Source organism: Piliocolobus tephrosceles, chromosome 1 (genome assembly GCF_002776525.5).
Source record: "Piliocolobus tephrosceles isolate RC106 chromosome 1, ASM277652v3, whole genome shotgun sequence".
In the NCBI taxonomy this organism is placed as follows: Eukaryota; Metazoa; Chordata; class Mammalia; order Primates; family Cercopithecidae; genus Piliocolobus; species Piliocolobus tephrosceles.
This window is the reverse complement of record NC_045434.1, coordinates 12,269,769-12,290,977: the sequence shown is the minus strand read 5'-3', so window position 1 is coordinate 12,290,977 and position 21,209 is coordinate 12,269,769. Positions and strand designations below refer to the sequence as shown.

The window sequence follows — 21,209 nt, the reverse complement described above, 5'->3', positions numbered from 1 at the left end:
TTTGGTAATATGTAACATGGGTATGACTAGAAGTGTTTGAGGGAGATTTATAGGCAGCGGGGCAGGATGTGCATAAACAAAGAACCTTAAAACAGCATGGCACATTTGGGGACTGCAAGTTCTCAGCCTGGACACCTCCCTTGAGCTTCTGGCCTGTATACCCACGTGCTTCCTTGATTATCTCTTCCTGGATAGGGCATTCATAGGTACCTCAAAATTAACATATCCAAAACTGTACTCCCTCCCTTCTAGTAATTCTCACCATCTGAGTAAACAGCAACTCCATTATTCTAGTTCCTCAAGCCAAAATCTTGGCAGCTTTTCCAGCAACTCCCTGAGGCTCTGGCCTCTAACAAGCCATTATCCGGGAACCTAGGTAGCAAATAAAGAATAAACCTCCTTAAGCCTAAACGGAAGGGACAGCACTCTATGTGCCTTCTTCTCCCCTGGCTTACTTCAGGTGCTAATCCTAGCCATACGTTCTCTCCTTGGAAAGAGACGGGAGGCCTCTGCCAGCAAGAACAGGAGGAACAGCACTCTCTGTGCTTTCTTCCCTGGCTTGCTCCTGAGATAAGTTTCTGCAACCTCTCATTAGAAGGAGGCAAGGGGACCTCTCCATGACTAGAAAGAGAAGGGAACATTCCCTGTGTCTTCTTCCCTGGTTTGCTTCAGGGAACTCCAGACCAAAAGGTTACCCCTGCAAGGTGCATGTGAGACTTCTTGCTTGAACAGGAGAGTGAGCACTCTCTGCACCTCCTTCCCTGGCTTGCTCCAGACATAATCCCAGCCCTGAAATCTCTGCCAGCACGAATGGAAGAGACAGCACTTCTCATGCCTTCTGCCTCCATGTGCTCTAGAGATAAATTCCTACAACCTCCCGGTGGAAGGAGGTGGGGGACCTCCCCATTCCTGAAAAGGAAAGTCAACACTCCCTGTGCCTTCCTCCTGGCTTGCTTCAGTAATAGCTTCAGATCAGAAGTCTCCCCCTACTAGGGAGGCATGAGACCTGCTGGCCCAAAAAGTAGAGTAGGCTTCCTGCACCTTTTTCCCTGCAGGCTCTGGCAATAATTCCAGGTCTTCAAACTCGCCACAAAAAGTTTTTGAACACGTCGAGAACCCCAACTTTCATAGCCTTCACTGGAGGGACAGGCTGCTAAATCACCTAGCTCTGGGAGTTGATGAAGCTCTACACTCCTGAGTCTCCTAGACCACTGAGAACAAACAGGTGACTTTTAAACTTGCAAATAAATATTCAGCAGCTATCTCCTCCAGGTTAAAAGTCAGCAGTTAGATCAATAATACAGACATCTGCCTCAGACGCTCTCCTTGGTGCAGAGCGGAATCAGTGGGAGATAAACTCTGGCTTTCAGCTTCTCTGCAAGGAAAGAAGAAACCAAAGCATACATCTAACATCCCAATACCTCTAGTCATATCCCAAGGGAATGGCTTCTATACCACCCCTCTCAAGGCAATAGTACAACTTGACTCTAATTTCTTGGAGGCCACTACGAACAAAGACAGGCTGGACAAGCACAAAGCTCTCAGGAACCAGAATACTGCCCAGGCTGACTGGGAAGAAACACCTGCTACATAAGACCAGTCTAACAAGACTAGAGAAGGTGGTTCTTTTATATAATACACAGAAACCAAAACAGAGTTAAGAAAAATGAAGAATTACTTCTTCTAGTAATATTCACCATCTGAGTAAACAGTAACTCCATTATTCTAGTTCCTCAAGCCAAAATCTTGGCAGCCTTTCCAGCAACTCCCCACAGCTTTGGCTTCTAATAAGCCAGTATCTAGGAGCCTATGTAGCAAATAAAGAATAAACCTCCTTGAGCCTAAACAGAAGGGACAGCACCCTATGTGCCTTAAGAAAAATGAAGAAATAGGGAAATATTATGCTAAAAAAAAAAAAAAAAAAAAGACAATCTCAATTAGAAGCCAACCCTACTGAAATGAAGATATGTGATTTACCTAATAGGACATTTAAAAGGAGTCATAAAGATGCTCACTGAAGTAAGGAATGTGATGCATGAACAAACTAAGAATGTCAACAAAGAGGTAAAAATATTTTAAAAATGCCAAACAGAAATCATTGAGCTGAAGAACACAATAGCCAAACTAAAAAAATTCAATAGAAGGGTCCAACAGCAGACTAGATCAAGCAGAAGAAAGGATTAGCAAACTTGAAGACAGTTCACTGGAAATCATCCAATCTGAGGAACAAAAAGAAAAAAGAATGAAAAAGAATGAAGACAGCCTAAGGGACTCATAGGATACCACCAAGCAGAATTACACACATTATCAGATTACCAGAAGGAGAAGAAAGAAAAAAACGGACAAAAAAAAAAAATTCAAAGAAAAAGTGGCAAAACACTTCCCAAGTCTGGGGAAGGAAACAGAAAGCCAGATCCCCCTATGTTAGCTTGCTTATGATGAAAGAAAGAAAGGACAGAGAGAGAGAGAGAGAGAGAGAGAGAGAGAGAGAGAGAAAGAAAGAAAAAAAAAAAAGAAACAAAATGAAGCAAAAAAACAAAAAACAAAAACCCAGCCAGATCCAGGAAGTTCAATGAAAACTTGTTAGGAGGAATCTGAAGAGACTCACACACCAAGAGACATTATTATCAAATTGTCAAAAGTTAAAGACAGAGAAAATATTGAAAGCTGTAAGGGAAAAGTGAGTTGTTACAAACAAGGGAACTTCCAATAAATTACAGGCAAAATTTTCAACAGAAACCTTGTAGGCCAGAAAGGAGTGGAATGTTAGATTCAAAAAGCTGATAGAAAAGGAAGAAAAAAAAAATTGTCAACCAAAAATACTATATTCAGTGATCCTGTTCTTCAAAAATGAAGGAGAAATAAAAACTTTCTCAGACAAAAGGTAAGGGAATTTATCACCACTAGACCTGCCTTATGAAAAATACTAAAAGGATCCTTTAAGCTGATGAAAAATGTTGCCAACTAGAAATATTAAAAATATATGAAAATGGCCGGGCACAGGGGCTCACACCTGTAATCCCAGCAACTTGGGAGGCCCAGCAGGTAGATCACTTGAGGCCAGGAATTCAAGACCAGCCTGGCCAACATGGTGAAACCTCATTTCTACTAAAAAAAAAAAGGTACAAAAATTGTACTTTTGGTGGTGTGTGCCTGTAATCCCAGCTACTCAGGAGGCCGAATCAGGAGAATCACTTGAACTTGGGAGGCAGAGGTTGCAGTGAGCCAAGATTGTGCCACTGCACTCCGGCCTGGGTGACAGAGTGAGACTGCATCTCAACAAAAATAAATAAATATGAAAACATAAAACTCACTAGTAAAAGTAAGCATACAGTCAAACTCAGAACATTATTATACTGTAGTGGTGGTGTAAATATCAATTATATCTCTAATAGGAAAGTTAAAAGACAAAATATTAAAAATAAATAACTATAGCTATAATACACTATGCAAACTATACACGATATAAGACACATCCGTAAAACCAAATTGGGTGGGTGGGGAGGGGAGTAAAAGTATAGCATTTATGCAAGTGATCAAAGTTAAGTCAGTATCAGCTGAAAATAGCCTGCCACTAACGTAAGATGTATGTAGGTCTCATGGTAACTACAAAGCAAAAACCCTTAGTAGCTGCAGAAAAGATAAAAGATTCAAGGCATACCACTACAAAAAAGTCATCAAACCACAAAGGAAAACAGCAAGAGAGGAGGAGAGAATAAAGGAATTACAGATGAACAACAACAACAACAACAACAAAACAATTAACAATGGCAATAGTAAGTCCTTACCTGTCAACGATTACTTTGAATGCAAATGGATTAAATTATCCAATCCAAAGCCATCAACTGGCTGAATGGGTTAAAAAATAAGACCTAATTATATGCTGCTTATAAAAGACTTGCTTCACCTCTTAAGGATACACACAGACTGAAAAGATAGAAAAAGATATTCTATGCAACTAGAAACCAAAAGAACAGGGATAGCTACCCATATGTCAGACAAAACAGACTTTAAGTCAAACATGTACAAAGAGACAAAGAAGGTCATTACAAATGATAAAGGGGTCAAATTATCAAGAAGTTACAAAAACTACATAAACATGCACCCAACTTCAGAAGATGTAAATACATAAAGCAAATATTAATAGCTTTGAAGAGAGAGATAAACTGCAATACAATAAGACTTCAATACTCCACTTTCAACATTAGATCCCTAGACAGAAAAAAAAAAAAAAAATCAATGAGGAAACACTGAACTACACTTTAGACCAAATTGCCCTGCCAGATATTTATAGAATATTCCATACAACAGTAACAGAATATACATTCTTCTCAGTGCATATGGAACATTCTCCAGGGTAGATCACGTTAGGCCACAAAACAAGTCTTAACAAATTTAAGAACACTGAAATCATATGAAGTATCTTCCCTGACCACAATAACATGAAACTAGAAATCAGTAATCAACGAAACCAAAGTTTTTTTTTAAAGATAAACAAAACAGACAAACCTTTAGCTAGACTAACAAAGAAAAAGAGAAGATGCAAACAAAATCAGAATTAAAGAGGAGCCATTACAACTGATATTAAAGAAAAAGAGACTACTAATCACAACTATATTCCAATAAATTGGATAACCTAGAAGAAATGAAGAAATTACTAGAAACATGCAGCCTACCAAAGCCAGAGTAAGGAAGTAATGAAAATCTGAATAGGCCAATAATAATTAAGGAGATTGATTCAATAAAAAGTATTTTATCAAAGAAAGATCAGGCATTGGGCGCAGTGGCTCATGTCTGTAATCTCAGCACTTTGGGAGGCTAAGGCAGGTGGATCACCTGAGGTCAGGTCAGGAGTTCAAGACCAGCCTGAACAACATGGTGAAACCCTGTCTCTATTAAAAATACAAAAATTAGCTGGATGGGGTGGCGTGGGCCTATAATCCCAGCTACTCGAGAGGCTGAGGCAGGAGAATCACTTGAACCCAGGAGATGGAGGTTGTAATGAGCTAAGATCGTGCCACTGCACTCCAGCCTGGGCAACAGAGCAAGACTTACTCTCAAAAAAAGAAAAAAGAAAGACCAGGACTTCATCTCATGGCTTCACTGATGAATTCTACCAAACATATAAAGAATAGCAATAAATCCTCAAACTTTTCAAAAAAAATTGAAGAGAAGGTAATACTTTCAAACTCATTTTAGAAAGTCAGTATTTACCCTGATTCCAAAGCCAAAGACACTACCAAAAAAAAAAAAAAAAAAAAAAAAGGAAACTACAGGACAACAGCCCTGATGAACAAAAATGCAAAAATCCTCAATAAAATACTAGTGAACCAAATCCAACAGCATATTAAAAAGATCATTCACCATCATCAAGTGAGATTTATCCCAGAAATGCAAGAGGTAGTTTGACACACATAAATCAATAAAAATAATACACATTAATAAAATTAAAGAAAAAAGCCACATGATTATTTTGATAGATGCAGAAAAAGCATATGACAAAATTCAACATCCTTTCATAAAAACTACCCCCAAAAAATAAGGTATGGAAAAAATGTACCCCAGCATAATAAAGGTCATGTACCCACAGCTAACATCATACTCAATGGTGAAAACTGAAAAGCTTTTCTTCTAAGATTAGAAACAAGACAAGAATGCCCACTCTCGCCACTTCTATTCAACATAGTACTGGAAGTTCTAGTCAGAGCAATAAGGCAAGAAAAAGAAATAAAATACATCTATATAGAAAAAGAAATGAAAATATCTGTTTGCTGATGACATGATCTCATAGAAAACTGTAAAGACCACCAAAAAATCCAGTAAAAAACTGGTGATAAATTCTGCAAAGTTGCAGGTTACAATGTCAGCATACAAAAGTCCATAGCATTTCTATACACTAACAATGAAAATCCCCCCCCCAAAATTGAGAAAACAATCATATGTACAATAACATCAAGAAATGAAATAGTTGTAAATTTAACCAAGGAGGTGAAAGATCTATGCACTAAAAACTAAAATACTAATGAAAGAAACTGAAGACACAAATAAGTGGAAAGATATCCCATATTCAGTGATTGGAAGAATTGTTAAAATGTTCATGTTATCTAAAGTGATCTACAGATTCAATGCAATTCCTATCAAAATTCCTATATCATTTCTTTAAAGACATATAAAAAACAATCCAGCCAGGCACAGCAGATCACATCTGTAATCCCAGCACTTTAAGAAGCAGAGGTGGGAGGATCAGTTGGGACAGTTCAAGGTTTTCAAGGCTACAGTGAGCTATGATTGTGCCACTGCACTCCAGCCCAGGCAAAAGAGCAAGACCCTGTCTCAAAAAAAAAACAAAAACAAACAAACAAAAAGAACAATCCTAAAATTTGTATGGAACCAGAAAAGACTCTGAATAGCCAAAGCAATCATGAGCAAAAAAACCAAAGGTGGACTCATTGCACACTGTGATTTCAAAATATATTACAAAGTTACTGTAATCACAACAGCATGGTACTGGCATATAAATAGACACATCAACCAATGGAACAAGTTAGGAAGCCCAAAAATAAACCTAAGAATCCCAAGTGTGTATGGTCAATTGATTTTTGACAAAAGTGCCAAGAACACACAATCGGGAATGGACAGTCTGTTTAATAAAGTGTTGGGATGTTTAATAAAGTGTTGGGAAAACTGGATATTCACAATCACAGGAATGAAGCTGGATCTCTACCTCATACAAAAATGCTCTTTCCCCAGATATCCACATTGCTTGCTTTCTCACACTCTTTAGGTCTTCCTGAAATGGCATCTTTTCAGTCTTTTTTTGTTTGTTTATTTGTTTATTTTTTTGAGACAGGGTCTCGCTCTGTCGCCCAGGCTGGAGTGCAGTGGTGCGATCTCAGTTCACCGCAACCTCTGCCTCCAAGGCTCAAGTGATTCTCCTGCCTCAGCCTCCCAGGTAGCTGGGATTACAGTTGCACGCCACTACTGGCCAGCTAATTTTTTTGCATTTTTAGTAGAGACGGGGTTTCACCATGTTGGCCAGGCTGGTCTTGAACTCCTGACCTCAAATGATCCACCAGCCTTGGCCTCCCAAAGTGCTGGGATTACAAGCGTGAGCCACCATGCCCAGCCTTGTTGTTTTAAGCTGCTAAATGTAAAGCTAATTTTTTATTTCAGCAAGAGAAATACATGGTGCAATGAATGTACTGTGGTAGACACTGTACCATACTACTCAGATCACTCTTCAAGAATAAAGGGGTTATAATTACCCTAGCTGCGGAAATGTTGCAGGCAGACAACCTTGGGTGAAAAGAGCCACCTTACCCAAGATTGGATCCTTATTTCCAATGGTGGCCTTCATCCAATGACAAACTGATGGAGAGATATAAAGGCCTAGACCTTTTGCCCCAGATGGGGACAACTAACTCGGAAGTGTTACTCCATCTTAAGAATTCCCCACAGGCTTACCTGAGGTTTCCACTGAGGCTGCATCACAGCTTGACTTCTCCCTTTGCCCAATCCTCATTCCCTGCCTTCCCCAAACTGTTGGTCCCAAGAGTAGTCCCTAACTAAGCTCTTGTACACTTATCGCTGTCTCAGAATATGCTTCTCAGAGAACCTAACCTGTGACAACTTGTCTAGCTCCAGGAAAATAAACAAAAACTTAGGTTTTTTTTTTGTTGTTGTTGTTTGAGATGAAGTCTCACTCTGTCACCCAGGCTGGAGTGTAGTGGCATGATCTTGGCTCATGGCAACCTCCACCTCCCAGGTTCAAGCGATTCTCCAACCTCAGCCTCCCAAGTAGCTGGGATTGCAGGCACACTCCACCACACTTGGCTAATTTTTTGTATTTTTAGTAGAGATGGGGTGTCACCAGGTTGGCCAGGTGGGTCTCGAACTCCCGACTTCAAGTGATCCATCCATCTCGGCTCCCAAAGTGCTGAGATTGCAGGTGTTATCCACTGTGCCAGGCCAAAATTCAGTATTTTTATTAGGATCACATTAAATTTACATATTAACTAGGGGAGAATTAAAACTGTTAAGCTACAAAGGATATCTTTCCATTTGTTCAAATCTACTTTTGTGTCTTTCAAGAATGTTTTAAAGCTTTCCTCCTTTAGGTTTTGCATACTTCTTGATGTACTTATTCCTATATACCTTATCTGTTTTATTGCTAATATATTTTTTGTTTTATTTTGTTTGCTTTTTTTTTTTGAGTCAGTAGCATCGCTATGTTGCCCAGACTTGTCTCGACCTCCTGGGCTCAAGCGATACTTCCAGCTCAGTGTCCCGAGTAGCTGGGACTACAGGCATGCACCACCATGCCTGGTTTCATTGCTAATGTAAATGGTGGTTTCCTTACTGTTACAACTTCTAAATGGTTATTATTTACATTTATGAAGATACTGATTTTTCTGTATATCAAGTTTATGGCTTGCTATATTGATATATGTTTTATTGTTTTTCATTTTATTATTGATTCTTTTGCATTTTTTACATATAACTTTTTTCATGTATCTATATTTTTTTATTTTTAAGATAGAGTCTGTCACCCAGGCTGGAGTGCAGTGGCATGATCTTGGCTCACTGCAACCTCTACCTCCCGGTTTCAAGCAATTCTCATGCCTCTGCCCACCCCCTGACTAGTAACTGGGATTACAGGCACGCGCCACCATGCCCAGCTAATTTTTTATATTTTTAGTGAAGACAGGGTTTTTGCCATGTTAGATAGGCTAGTCTCGAATTCCTGGTCTCAAGTGATCCACCTACCTCAGCCTTCCCAAAGGCAGAAGCCACCATGCCCAGACAACATTTTTCATTTATAAATGAAAATAGTGATACTTATTCCTTTAAAATCTGTATGCCTCTCCATTGTCACTTATAAGGAGGAGCTAAATAATGTGTATACATGGGCATAGAATGTGGAGTAATAGTCACCGGAGACTCAGAAGGGTGGGGTGGGCCAGGCATGGTGGCTCATGCCTATCATCCTAGCACTTTGAGAGGCCAAGGTGGGCAGATCACTTGAGATCATGAGTTCAAGACCAACCTGGCCAACACGGTGAAACTCCGTCTCTACTATAAATATAAAAATTAGCCGGGCGTGGTGGCGTACACCTGTAGTCCCAGCTACTTGGGAGACCTAAGGCAGGAGAATCACTTGAACCCAGGAGGCAGAGATTGCAGTGAGCCAAGGTCACACCACAGCACTCCAGCTTGGGCAACAAAGGTGAGACTCTTGTCTCCAAAAAAAAGAAGGGTGGGAGGGGAGTAAGGGATGAGAAATTACATAAGGGGTACAATGCACACTATTCGGGTGATGGTTCCATTAAAAGCTTAGGCTTCACCACTAGGCAATATATCCATGTAACAAAACTGCACTTGTACCCCTTAAATTTATACAAAAAAAAAAAGTAAAATAAAATTTTATGACTCTAGTTATTTTTTTCTTTCTTCTTCTTCTTCTTTTCTTTTTTTAATCAGAGCCATCACTTTGGATAGTTGTTTTTTTTATTTGACTGTGTCGGACGGTATATCCAACAGTGAATGGAGATAGTGGGTATCCTTGTCTTGGTTCCTGACCTAACTGAGAATTCCTCTAGTGTTTCCCTATATGCAAGACATGTTAGGTACGCTGATGTTAGGACTGAAATTATCATATTAAGAAATATACATCATTCTTATTATTTTAAAAATCAGGAGCACATACTGAATTTTGCTGATGATCAACATCAATGCAAGAATCATCCTTGCATTCTTGGAATAAAATCTATTTAGTCATGATTTTACATATATGTATATTTGCACTTGTACATGTGCACTCAAAACTTAGGCATCATCCTTGATTCATTTCTATCATCATACTTCACACTCAATCCATCAGAAAAGCTTGCTGGTGTTACCTTTTGTGTACAACCCTAATTTGATCATTTTCTACATTTTTCAGCTCTAGCATTCTATGCCAAATCTGTATTGTTTTTATATGAACTAACACAATAGTCTCCCAAATGGTTCCTCTATTTCTTGTCTTCTACCCTTACAGTCTTTTTTGCACAAAAATCCCTTTAGTAGTTTCTTATCCTGCTTAAAATAAGATCCAGCATCCTTACATGGTCAATAAGGTTCTATTGTTTTTTAAACCTGGTCCCTACCTATATTTCCAACTCTCCCTCTCATTCACTTTCCTCCAGCTATACCAGCTTTCTGCCCGTTCAACACACCAAGCTTATTCCTATCTCAAGATCATTTACTTGGTATTCTACCTCTTTTCCCCAGAATGTTCTTTCCCCAAACCCTCTGATGGCTGTTTCGCATTAGGTAGGACTTTGCTCAAACGTCACATTAGCATAAATACTTTATTTTCCCAAATACCTTCTTTAATGTAGGGCTACCTACCTCTCCCACCCTCCAATTCTCCAATATTCATTCTCTCCTACTTTACGTTTCTCGATAGAACTTACCTTATAAGCATCTGAAATTATATCTTATTGTTTATTTGTTTACTGTCTCTCTTATCAGAAAAGTTTTGTCTTATCCACTACTGTATCCATAGAACCTGACACAAATTAATCATTCAATAAATATTTAGTGCATAAAGGAATGGAATAAGAAGCAAAAAAGAGAAGTCAGAAACACCAGCTATAGCAGCCAACTGCCCAGCTGCGTAAAGGTGGACTGTTACCTCCACCTTGCTTGCTGAATCATAAGTATGTATGTGATATGTGTTTAAAATTAACCTCTTTTTGGCTGGGCATGGTGGCTCATGCCTATAATCCCAGCACTTTGGGAGGCCAAGGCGGGTGGATCACCTGAGGTCAGGAGTTGTGGACCAGCCTGGTCAACACAGTGAAACCCCGTCTCTACTAAAAATATAAAAATTAGCCAAGTGTAGTGGTGTGGGCCTGTAGTCCCAGCTACCCAGGAGGCTGAGGCAGGAGAATCGCTTGAACCTGGGAGGCTGAGGTTGCAGCGAACCAAGATCGCACCACTGCACTCCAGCCTGGGTGACAGAGCAAGACTCTGTCTTAATAATAATAATAATAATAAAATAATAATAATAATAAATTAAATTAACCTCTTCTCTTAGCTTTTTCTTTCTAAAGCTTTCCTTTTTTTGCCACTGCTGTAGGTAGAGTATATTGAGTAGAGTATATTCCTTTTTCTTTCTTTTATAGGTTGACCGAACAAAAAGAGGAGTAGATATCACCCAAATATCCTAGAGTTACAGCTGAATGCATTAACTAGATCATGGCATTAACCCTCCCCTGTGAGAGGGTATGAGTATGTTTTGGTTGCATATGGAATAAGTTCACTGTGTTGATCAGAACATTTTCAAACTGCATGTGTAAGAGGAAGAATGAGAGAGTTTGTTGAGTAGCCAAGAGCCACACTGTCATTTCTGCCTAACTAACTTCCATTATTCCTTCTTTGGTAACAGTCCCTAATTTCCCTTTGGGAAACAATGACTCCACTTTCACTCATGCAAATGAGACTGTCAACCAAGGTGTCCTTCCTTCTTTTGGTCCAGTGGGTCATATGATCCTACCTGGACAGAAATACAACTCTTGCATAAAGTTTGGGAAACATGGGAAAATAGTTAATTTGATCCAAAATTCCAGTGATTCCTTAAAGAAAATGGTCATTAGTTCCAGCTTTAGTTTTATCTTTTCTGAAGTATGCTTCCTCAGCTTATCTTTCAATTTTGTTAGCTACTCCACATCTTTTCTTAATAAAACTTCTGTTTTGTTTGTTAGCCAACAAAAATACCCTACCTGGAATAACTAAACTATTACTTCTTTGTTTGAAAAATGTGGCTAATATTGAGAAAATTTTGGTGTGAAGATTAAATGAGATATTCATTCAAACATTCAAATATTGGAGTACTTCCATTGACCAAGCCTGCTACGGACAGAGAAACAGAAGATATAAACCCAAAGTGAAGGAGTGAAAGAGTGAGGGACATAACATTATGTAGAGATGTGAACTGGACCTCTTGTGAAGAGATGGTCTTTGATACAAGAAACACTTCCTCCATTGTATTACATTGAGCCATATGAAACTGGCATGTTCAAGCATTTTTGAAATATAAAAGTAAAAATTTCATATAGTTCAATGTAATAGTAAAAAAAGAAACAAGAGAAAGCAGCTACAAATGCATTTAGATTTATAGATTTAGTGGTGGGAATTTAAAGAAGCACCTGTCTCTCCCATTGCTTCTCGGCCTTTTGGCTAAGATCAAGTGTAGTATCTGTTCTCATCAGTTTAACATCTGATACGTCCTCGATCCGAGAACGATATATTTATGGCTTTTGGGAGTAGGGAGATGGAATAGGAGCTTGCTGCATCCACTCCACGCATTGATCTGATACTGCAGTACTTCCAGAAATGGTGCACTCCTCCAGAAAAAAAAAAAAAAAAGCAGCAGCACATGTCTTATTTGTATGTAAAACGCCTAGAGTAACAGACACTCAATAGTTTATTTAGGTATAGATTACTCTTTGAAATAAATTCATGAAATATGCTTTCCTAAAGGATTTTGTATAGAGGAGAAACATTCATCACCTTTTTTGGATATTCCTGGTACTGACAAGAAAGAGAGTTGTGTCCCAAAATCTTTTTTTTTTTTTTGAGACGGAGTCTCGCTCTGTCGCCCAGGCTGGAGTGCAGTGGCCGGATCTCAGCTCACTGCAAGCTCTGCCCCCCGGGTTTACGCCATTCTCCTGCCTCAGCCTCCCAAGTAGCTGGGACTACAGGTGCCCGCCACCTCGCCTGGCTAGTTTTTTGTATTTTTTAGTAGAGACGGGGTTTCACCATATTAGCCAGGATGGTCTCGATCTCCTGACCTCGTGATCCACCCGTCTCGGCCTCCCAAAGTGCTGGGATTACAGGCTTGAGCCACTGCGCCCGGCCCCCAAAATCTTTAATTCTCTTATTTGTTATCTTTCTGCACAAGATACTAGATTTTTTTTAATCCTCAAAAATATTTAATTTGACCAGCCTAGCCAACATGGTGAAACCTCATCTCTACTAAAAACACAAAAATTAGCCAGGCGTGGTGATGGGCACCTGTAATCCCAGCTACTCGGGAGGCTGAGATAGGAGAATTGCTTGAACTCAGGAGGCAGAGGTTGCAGTGAGCTGAGATCACACTACTGCACTCCAGCCTGGGTGACAGAGCAAGACTCTGTCTGAAAAAAAAAACAAAAAAATTTAATTTAATTTAGTTGACTTAAGCCTAGGGAAAAAAAAAAAAAAATATATATATATATATATAAACATTATATGTAAACATATATATTATATATATAACTAGATTTATATATATATATATATAGAGAGAGAGAGAGAGAGAGATATCACTTGAGGCCAGGAATTTGAGATCAGCCCAGGCAAACATGGCAAGATCCTATCTCTAAAAAAAGCAAAAACAAAAACATACATATATTATTAAATAATAAAAATACATATATTTAGGCCGGGCACAGTGACTCACACCTGTAATCCCAGCACTTTGGGAGGCCGAGGCAAGTGGATCACCTGAGGTCAGGAGTTTGACACCAGACTGGCCAATATGGCAAAACCCTGTCTCTACTAAAAATACAAAAACTAGCCAGGTGTGGTGGCGCACGCCTATAATCCCAGCTACTCAGAAGGCTGAAGCAGAAGAATCGCTTGAAGCCAGGAGGCGGAGGTTGCAGTGAACTGAGATTGCACCATTGCACTGGGTGACAGAGCAAGACTCTGTCTAAAAAAAACAAAAAAAAAAAAATTAATTTAGCTGACCTAAGCCTAGGAAACAAAAATATAGATAGATCGATCGATTGATCACTTGAGGCCAGGAATTCGAGATCAGCCTGGGCAAACATGGCAAGACCCTGTCTCTAAAAAAAGCAAAAACAAAAACATACATATATTATTAAATAATAAAATAGATATATTTAGGTCGGGCACAGTGACTCCCATCTGTAATCCCAGCACTTTGGGAGGCCGAGGTAGGTGGATCACCTGAGGTCAGGAGTTTGAGATCAGCCTGGCCAATATGGCGAAATCCTGTCTCTACTAAAAATACAAAAACTAGCTGCATGTGGTGGTGCACGCCTGTAATCCCAGTTACTCAGAATGCTGAGGCAGAAGAATTGCTTGAAGCCAGGAGGTGGAGGTTGCAGTGAGCTGAGATTGTACCACCGCACTCCAGCCTGGGCGACAGAGTGCGACTTCATCTCAAAAATAAGAAGAAGAATAAAAAATAAAATAAAGTAAAATAAAACAAAATAAAATGTTGTTCTAAAATTTAAAACACTGTTCTTTTGAATATTGCCTTACTGCTATATTTAAAGATTGCTGCTGCCTTTAAACGATCACTAGCTATTTTGTAAAGGTCTAGAGTAGACTATTATTAGATTTAAGAACCAATTCTGGAGCATTACTATTGGTAGTGGTCTAGTTGAAGTCTCAGCCTGTTTTGCCAGCCCTTTCAGAAAGACGTCCAACAAAGATGCTGCTGCAGTACTGTGCACTGCTAACAATGCTAGCACACTGCCATCAGAACAACTCAAAGGCTGAGGAGGTGTGCCCAGATGGCAGAACTATATTATAAGAGAGGCTGACAAAATAAGTCTGTGGCATTTTCAGTTTCTGTAGAGAGAGGAGTCTCTGCCTCAAAACCAAAACTGAAAAATGAGGAACTCCCCATACAAAGGAAGGGGGCTAAGATTTGTACTGTTTAAAAAGATCGATAAGTTTTCACTGTGATACATAATAAATTCAATGATGAAAGATATACACAGGGTGCTGAGAGGAACTGAAATGGGTTTCCAAAAGGATCATAAAGGTCACATATAAACCTTTGATATCAACAGAATACAAAATTAAAACCTTACCTTGTAATAACGAAAATAGTCTCTCTCTTGCAATTTTTTTATTTTGGGGAAGATTTTGTAGGTATTGAAGTTATCGATGCTGTCAATATCACACAAGCAATCATCCAGAACTCCAGTGACCTAGAATTTATATAATTTAAAATATGTAAACTACTGATGTTTCAACCTTAACAAATCTATACTATTATATAAAAATGTAATGTATTCATTCAAATTAGCCAGTACTTGCTGATTAAGATATAATATTAAAGCAGTCAATTTACTTTTTACTGTGGTCAATGAAATAAAAAACAGTAGAAAGATCAGCTATACCCATTTGGAAGAACATTTTTCTTTGGCACTTGAAGATTATTGAATTCTCCTTCCTCTACTTAAACATATTTGAAATCCAAGTGGCCACTGGAATATGAAGGCAATATCTTCCCAACCTAACCTAGAAGTCACAGACTGTAATGATACTGCTGTAGTAACCCATGTCTTTTATCTTTCCTTTAGCGGCCATTTATGGAATGCTTACATGATAGGCACAGTATTAAGAGCTTCATATTATCTCATTTCCTCTTTAAAAGTATTCCATGAATGAGGTATTATAATCTTCATATTACATATAAGGAAATTTAGGTTTAGTAGCCTTATAGTAAGTTTTCCAGAATAGAAATGGAACTTATTCCCAATCTATCAGACTTTAAAATCTATGATCTTATCCACTATTCAAAGATTATTTGCTAATCCAAGAAGAGAAATTGGTATTTCCGAAGTGAATGTAGAGTCCCAAAATTCCATAAAACAATCTTCGGCTAAATTAAAAATGGAACTCATTGACTGATAGGCACAATCTGGATTTATCTTCCAGGAATTATCCTGAATGAAAAAGCAAGCCAAAAGGTTACACGCTATATGATTCCATTTACAGAACACTTTTTAAATGAAAAAAATTTAGAAATGGAAAGCATAGTATTTGTTGCCAGGGATTAGGGACTAGGGTAGGGGATGGAACGTGGGATAGGTAGGGTAGGAAGGAAATAGTGTGGTTGTAAAAGGGCAACAGGAGGAATATCTATGGTGACGAAACTGTTCAGTATTTTGACTGTGATGGTGAATACATGAACCTATGTATGTGATAAGATTGTATGGCACTAATACATACACACACAACAAAACAAGGATAACTGGGAGAATCTGAGTAAGATCAGTAGATTCTATCACTGTCAATGTCCCAGTTATAACACTGAACTACATGTTTACAGGATGTTACCATTGGGATAAACAGATAAAGAGTAGTATATGGGATTTCCATGTTATTTCTTGCAACTGCATATGAACTTACAACTAAAATTTTCAAAAAACAAGAAATGGGTCTCAGCCTGTTAAAGGTTATTCATATGGTCCCTAGGAGGAATATATGCGAATAATGGTCAGAAAATGGAAACCGGTCCTTGCAAGCTGTTTCATTCTCATTCTCCCTCCCTAGGAGTATAAATGTGTCCCCAGACTCCCTTCCACAGAGTTAGGGCTATATTATCTTGAGATAAGTGATCATTATCAGAATTTTGGCTCTAGAGTTATATTTACTTTGCTGTCCGACTCACTAGGATCCTATCGCTAACTCCCAAATTTCATTCCATTGCTCTCACTTACTACTTACAAGACAGCGAGTTCTGTTTTTTTCTTTCCGCTCCCACGCAGTCTGAAATATGTTTGTAAAGACTTCAAATGCTAGCCCCTAAACAGGAAAAAAATACAAACCAACAAGCTCTCTAGGTTTTAAAAATATTTTATCTACTGATATATATATAATATATACATATAATTATATATATATAATTAAATAACAAAGTAAATACTGCCAGTATCCTTTAAGCTCCTCTTTAATTACATCTATCTCCCTTTCCCTAAAGGTAGAAATAAATCTTGTTTTTGTTATCAGTTTTTCTTTTTCTGGTAATGCATCCCTAAACAATATGCTTGAGTTTTTTTGTTATTTCTTGTAAATTTTTCTTAAATTGTTGACTTTTAGTTTATAAAGCACCATATTTTACTTCTTTAAAACATTTTAATTGTGGTAGGGTATGGGTTCACGAAGTTGACATGTACATATTTATAACCTTTAAAAGACTACTGAGACAGAAACCTGTGCGTCACTAAAAGCTTCTAAATACTGCCAGTACCATATTAAAAAGTAAAACAGAAAAACAGATGTTGGCAAGGATGTGGACAAAAGGGAAGGCTTATACGCTGTTGGTGGGACTGTAAATTAGTTCAACACCTATGAAAAACAATATGGAGATTTATCAAAGAACTAAAAGTAGAACCATCATTTGACCCCGCAATCCCACTACTGGGTATCTATCTACCCGAAGGAAATCATTATATCAAAAAGACACCTGCACTTGAACGTTTATCACTGCACTACTCATGGTAGTGAAGTCATGCAATCATCATGTAGGCAAGTGCCCATCAACGGTGGATGGAATAAAGAAAATGTGGTCCATGTACACCACGGAATACTAAGTAGCCATTTAAAAAAAAGAAGTAATGTCCTTTGCAGCAATATGGATGCAGCTGGAGGCCATTACCCTAAGTGAATTAATGCAAAAGCAGAAAATCAAATACTGTAATGTTCTCGCTTATAAGTGGGAGCGAACAATGAGTATACGTGAACATAAGGAAGGAAACAACACTGGGGACCCCAAAAGGTGAGGAGAGAGGGGGACAAGAGCTGAAAAATTCCCTATACCCATGTAACAAACCTGCACAAGTACCCCCTGAATCCTAGGAAAAAAATAAAAAATAGAAATAAATAGTGCCAGTATCCTTTAAGCTCCTCTTTAATTACATCTACCTCCCTCTCCGTAAAGGTAGAAATAAATCTTGTTTTTGTTATCAATTTTTCCTTTTCTGGTAATGCATCCCTAAACAATATGCTTGAGGTTTTTGGCCCCCGTTTCTGAACTTTAATGTTAATGGAATCTAATGTGTGAATTTTTCTGGGATGTGCCTCTTTTGCTAACACTTTATTATGGCATCTCTGATGATGAATTTTGCAGTACCTCATTCATTTTCCCTGTTGCAAGTGTTACATTTTATTAGACTATCATAATTTATCCATTCTACTCTTGATGTATATAGTAGACAGAATGCCCCACCCCCAAGATGTCCCTAATTCCTGAAATATGGAAATATATTATTTTTGCATGGCAAAGGGGACTTGAAAGATGTGATGAATTTAAGGATCTTGAGATGGGAAGACTATAGTGGATTATTCAGGTGAGACGAGTGTAGTTACAAAGTTCTTCATGAGAGAGGAAGGCGGGAGTGTCAGAGTCAGAGAGAGACTGGAAAATGCCATACTGCTGGCTCTGAAGATGAAGGAATAAAGAGGCCATAAGCCAAAAATCACAACAATATCTAGAAGCTTGAAAAGGAGCCTCCAGAAGGAAATGCAACCTTGCTGACATCTTGATCTTAACCCTGTAAATCCCATTTTCAGAATTCTGGCCCCCAGAACCACAGCATAATAAATTTATGTTGTTTTAAGTCATTATATTTGTGGCAATTTGTCACAACAGCAATAGAAAATTACCGCAATCCATATTTAGATTGTTTTCAGGTTTGGCTAAAGAACACTGCTACACAAACGGTTTGGGACATATATCCTGGTATAAAAACACATGCAAGAGTTTCTCCAGGTTGGGCCAGGCACAATGACTCACACCTGTAATCTTAGCACTTTGGGAGGTGGACACAGGAGAACTGAGACCAGCCTGGGCAACATGGCGAAATCCTGTCTCTATAAAAGTACAAAAATTAGCCAGGTCTGGTGGTGAGCATCTATAGTCACAGCTACTCAAGAGGCTGAGGTGGGAGGATTACCTGAACCCAGGAGATCGAGGTTGCAGTAAGCCAAAATCACACCACTGCACTCCAGCCTGGGGAAAAGAGCCAGACCTTGTCTCAAAAGAAAAAAAAAAAAGAGTTTCTCCAGGTTGTATGCTTAGGAATGGAACTGCTGTAAGTATATGTTCAGCTTTTTCAGGAAATGGCAAAATGATTCCCAAAACAGTTGTACCAATTTACCAGCCCCCCCCCCCCCCCCCCAATCAACGGGGGCTACTGTTGAGCTCTACCCCCATGAATTTTTTTTTTTTTTTTTGAGACATAGTCTCCCTTTGTCACCCAAGCAAGTGTGCAGGGTCTCAGTCTTGGCTCACTGCAACCTCCACTTCCTGGGTTCAAGGGGTGATTCTCGTGCCTCAGCCTTCCGAGTAGCTGGGAATACAGGCACACACCACCACGCTCAGCTAATTTTTGTGTTTTTAGTAGAGACAGGGTTTCAACATGTTGGCCAGGCTGGTCTCAAACTCCTGGCCTCCAGTGATTAGCCCGCCTCGGCCTCCCAAAGTGCTGCGATTATAGGTGTGAGCCACTGTGCCAGCCCATATCCTCACCAATATTTAACATTAATCTATGCTTTAATTTTTGCCAATCTAGTTAGCATGAAAAGTTATCTTTTTTCTTATTTGCACAAACAACGTACAATGTTCATATGTTTTACGAGACATTTATATTTCTTCTTGTGTAAAATATCTATTTATATCTTTGATTCACTTTTCTGTTAGGTTATCTTCTTCATACTGATCTGCAGAAATCAATACTGCTTCTTCCCTATTCTATTATTTTAGAACTCCAATTAGACATATTAGACATTCTCCCTCTATTCTCCAGGTATCTTAAGTTCTCTTTAATATTTATTGTCCCATTGTCTCTCTAGATTTCATTCTGAATAATTTATTTGCATCTATCTTCCATTCACTTATTCATTAATTCAGCCTATTTATTGAGGCCCAACATAACATTTGCACTGTTTTAAGTGCTGGGCATATAAAATTAGAAAAAAAAAAAAAAAAAAAAGACAAAAATCTCTGCCCTCAAGGAGTTTACATTCTCATAGGGAAAAGGGGGTGCAAAATGAATGAACAAAGTACAGAATGTCAGATGGTAATAAAGTGATATAGAAGAAACCTAGGGACTGGAAACAGACTGCAGAACTGGGGCTGCTAACCATTTAAAACGGGACAGTTACAGAAGGTGTCAATGAAATTTTGGCGAGGAGCAAGACATGCAGGTATCGGGGGGGACAGCACTCCAGGCATCGGGAGTGAGTGCAAAGATCCTAAGCAGTAAGCTTGCCCCGTGTTTGTGAGGAATAAGGAGGACTATGCAATAGGCAAGGAGAATTAGACCACTGTAAGATTTTAGCTTTTACTGAATCTGAGTTATTTTATCACACCAACCGATTCTCCAACTCTGAGACCAACTGGGTGGTGTCCAATAATTCAATCCTGACACTATCCACCATCAGTGCAGACCCACAAATTAAGGGCTGAGTCCCACAAGATGGCCCCACTCCTGACACAAATCTCAGGTCCTGAGCCACTTGTTCTTCTGACTGGCTATCAGTTGGGGGTTCTTAGCACTTCCATTGCAGGTTTGATAATTTGCCAGAATGGTTCACAGAACTCAGAAAGACAATTTACTTACAGTTACCAATTATTATAAAGGATACAATTCAGTAACAACCAAATGGAAGAGATGCATTGGGCAAGCTACTAAGGCAGAGGGATGTGCAGAGCCTCCCTGCCCTCTCTCAACATGCCACCCTCCCAATAAGTCAATGTGTTCCCCACCCAGAAACTCATCAAATCTAGTTGTCCAAGAGTTCTTACAGAGCTAATCTCCAGCACCCACCTCTCCCCTTCCTGGAGGTTGGTGGGGCCAAAAGTTTCAATTTTCTAATCACTTGGGTCCTTGTGGTGACCAGCCCCCCATCCTGAAGCTATGTAGGGTCCCTGTCTTAAGTCATTTCATTACTATAAACACAAGTGTGATTGAAAGGGGCTCATTATGAGTAACAAAAGGCACTCCTATGACTCAAGAAATTCCAAGGGTTTTAAGGGCTCTGTGTCAGGAATCAGAAATAAAGACCAAATATATTTTTGGATTACACCATGTGAGACAAGAAGCCATTGGGGAGTTTTAAGCAAAGGGTGACAGGAATGTGGTGAGGATAGAAGGTTTCTCTTTTATATTTGTATGCTCAGGGACATTTAAGACAAGAGACATGTCAGATAAAGTGACACTTTAGCAGAAATCTAACAAAGCAAATCACATGAATACACGAGAAAAGAGGGTGCTAGGGAGAAAAAACAGTACAAAGGCTTTGAGGCAAGAACGTATCTGCCGTGTTTAAGAACAACAGGGAGGCCAATTTGGCTGGAGCTCATGTATAAGGCGGGGGGGGGGGGGGGGGGGGGGGGGGGGGGGGGGGGGGGA

General features: G+C 39.1%; 1 protein-coding gene and 1 non-coding gene across 2 annotated transcripts in view; one reads left to right on the top strand and one right to left on the bottom strand.

The window, feature by feature from the left end:
• ERO1B (endoplasmic reticulum oxidoreductase 1 beta) overlaps positions 1 to 21,209 on the bottom strand; it is a 69,241-nt gene that overhangs the window by 41,688 nt on the left and 6,344 nt on the right. Inside the window, exon 2 of the mRNA XM_023216203.1 lies at positions 14,877 to 14,996. Coding sequence (XP_023071971.1) covers positions 14,877 to 14,996 — 120 coding nt within the window. The remainder of the gene's footprint in view (positions 1 to 14,876; positions 14,997 to 21,209) is intronic.
• On the top strand, positions 12,206 to 12,395 carry LOC111545345. Its single transcript, XR_002732411.1, has one exon. It is a non-coding gene; the product is annotated as a U2 spliceosomal RNA (small nuclear RNA).